Source organism: Sus scrofa, chromosome 2 (assembly GCF_054392235.1).
Source record: "Sus scrofa isolate SSC_HxYL_T2T_F1_AM1 chromosome 2, Sscrofa_HxYL_maternal_Yorkshire_Landrace_v2.0, whole genome shotgun sequence".
NCBI classification, from domain to species: Eukaryota; Metazoa; Chordata; class Mammalia; order Artiodactyla; family Suidae; genus Sus; species Sus scrofa.
Genome location: NC_139384.1, coordinates 73,886,005 through 73,887,602, shown reverse-complemented (window position 1 = coordinate 73,887,602; position 1,598 = coordinate 73,886,005). Strand labels below are relative to the sequence as shown.

At 39.4% G+C, this 1,598-nt stretch overlaps 1 protein-coding gene across 1 annotated transcript; it reads left to right on the top strand.

Annotated features, from left to right (window-relative positions):
* The first annotated feature begins 327 nt into the window (after positions 1 to 327).
* LOC100520363 (olfactory receptor 7A17-like) lies at positions 328 to 1,293 on the top strand. The gene has a single exon (XM_003123387.3). The coding sequence runs from the start codon at positions 343 to 345 to the stop codon at positions 1,291 to 1,293; it is 951 nt and encodes a 316-aa protein (XP_003123435.2). The 5' UTR covers positions 328 to 342.
* Positions 1,294 to 1,598: the final 305 nt, after the last annotated feature.

The window sequence follows — 1,598 nt, the reverse complement described above, 5'->3', positions numbered from 1 at the left end:
TCTATCATTGAACTACAAAGACTATTGTCTCTCAGCACCTTATACTCTCTGTCCAGACGTTGGTCATTTATTAATCTATATTTCCCAAATGCATGACAAAATTCCTCACTGAAACTGTAGCCTACATGACCATATAGGGAGAAAGCTGAATGTGAGGTAGAAGTTCTTATTCAGAGAGGGAACATGGAATCACTTGAAGGAGAAACTTTCACAAGCAAAATTTGGTACCACAGATATTAAATTTTGAATGTAAAATATAAATTGTAGACTTACAATAATGTTTGCAATGTCAATTTTTGAGAGATGTCGTATTTTTTGCTTCCTAGTAGTCACCTCTACCAAATGGAACAGGGCAATGTCACACAAATTTCAGAATTTCTTCTTCAGGGTTTATGGAAGGAACCAAAACTGCAGCCTTTCATATTTGGGCTTTTCATCTCTATGTACCTGATCACTGTATTTGGAAACCTGCTCATCATCCTGGCTGTAAGCCTAGACTCCCATCTCCACACGCCCATGTACTTCTTCCTCTCCAACTTGTCCTTTTTGGATATCAGCTTCACCTCCACCACCATCCCAAAGATGCTGATGAATATACAGACAGAGAACAAAATTATAACCTACAAAGGTTGCATCACCCAGATGTACTTTTTCATGCTCTTTGCAGGGTTGGATGACTTTCTCCTGACCGTGATGGCCTATGACCGCTTTGTGGCCATCTGCTACCCCCTACACTACACAGTCATCATGAAACCCTGGCTCTGTGGACTGCTGGTTCTGGTGTCCTGGATGATAAGTGCCCTGAATTCCTTGTTACAGAGCCTAATGGTGTTGTGGCTCTCCTTTTGTACAGAATTGGAAATCCCACACTTTTTCTGTGAAATCAAGCAGGTGGTTCGACTTGCTTGTTCTGACACATTTCTTAATGATATGGTGATGTATTTTGCAGCTGGGATGTTGGGTGGTGTTTCCCTCACTGGGATTCTTTATTCATATTCTAAGATAGTTTCCTCTATACGAGGAATTTCATCATCTCAAGGGAAGTATAAAGCATTTTCCACCTGTGCATCTCACCTCTCAGTTGTGTCCTTATTTTATTGTACAGTCTTAGGAGTGTACCTTAGCTCTGCTGGTACCCACAGCTCACACTCAGGTGCAGTAGCCTCGGTGATGTACACCGTGGTCACACCCATGCTGAACCCCTTCATCTACAGCCTGAGGAACAAAGACATAAAGAGGGCTCTGAGAAGAATCACGTGGCCAATTTTCTTAGGACTGAAGAAGTGCTCATGATTTTAGGGTACAAATCCTCAGAGCCAAATTCTTTGATCAGATTATTGAAGTAGGATCTAACTCTTCTACTTAATTCCTGGAATTTCCTTTTCTTTGATTTCAACTCCTCTATATTATTTAAGTAACAAACTTTATTAGGCTTCTGTTTTGTTTGGAATATAGATTTTTTTTCACTTTTCCGTATTCATACATTCCCAATTTTTTTTTCCAAGCTTGGATCAGAAATATTTGACTATTTGACTATTTACATATTTTACATGGGTCAAGATACTTGGATTTCTTAAGAATAATTTTGTTCTCAAATG

What these genes read in the sequence shown, in the direction of transcription:
- LOC100520363 (XM_003123387.3), top strand. Translation starts at nt 343, where the DNA reads ATGGAACAGGGCAATGTCACACAAATTTCAGAATTTCTTCTTCAGGGT.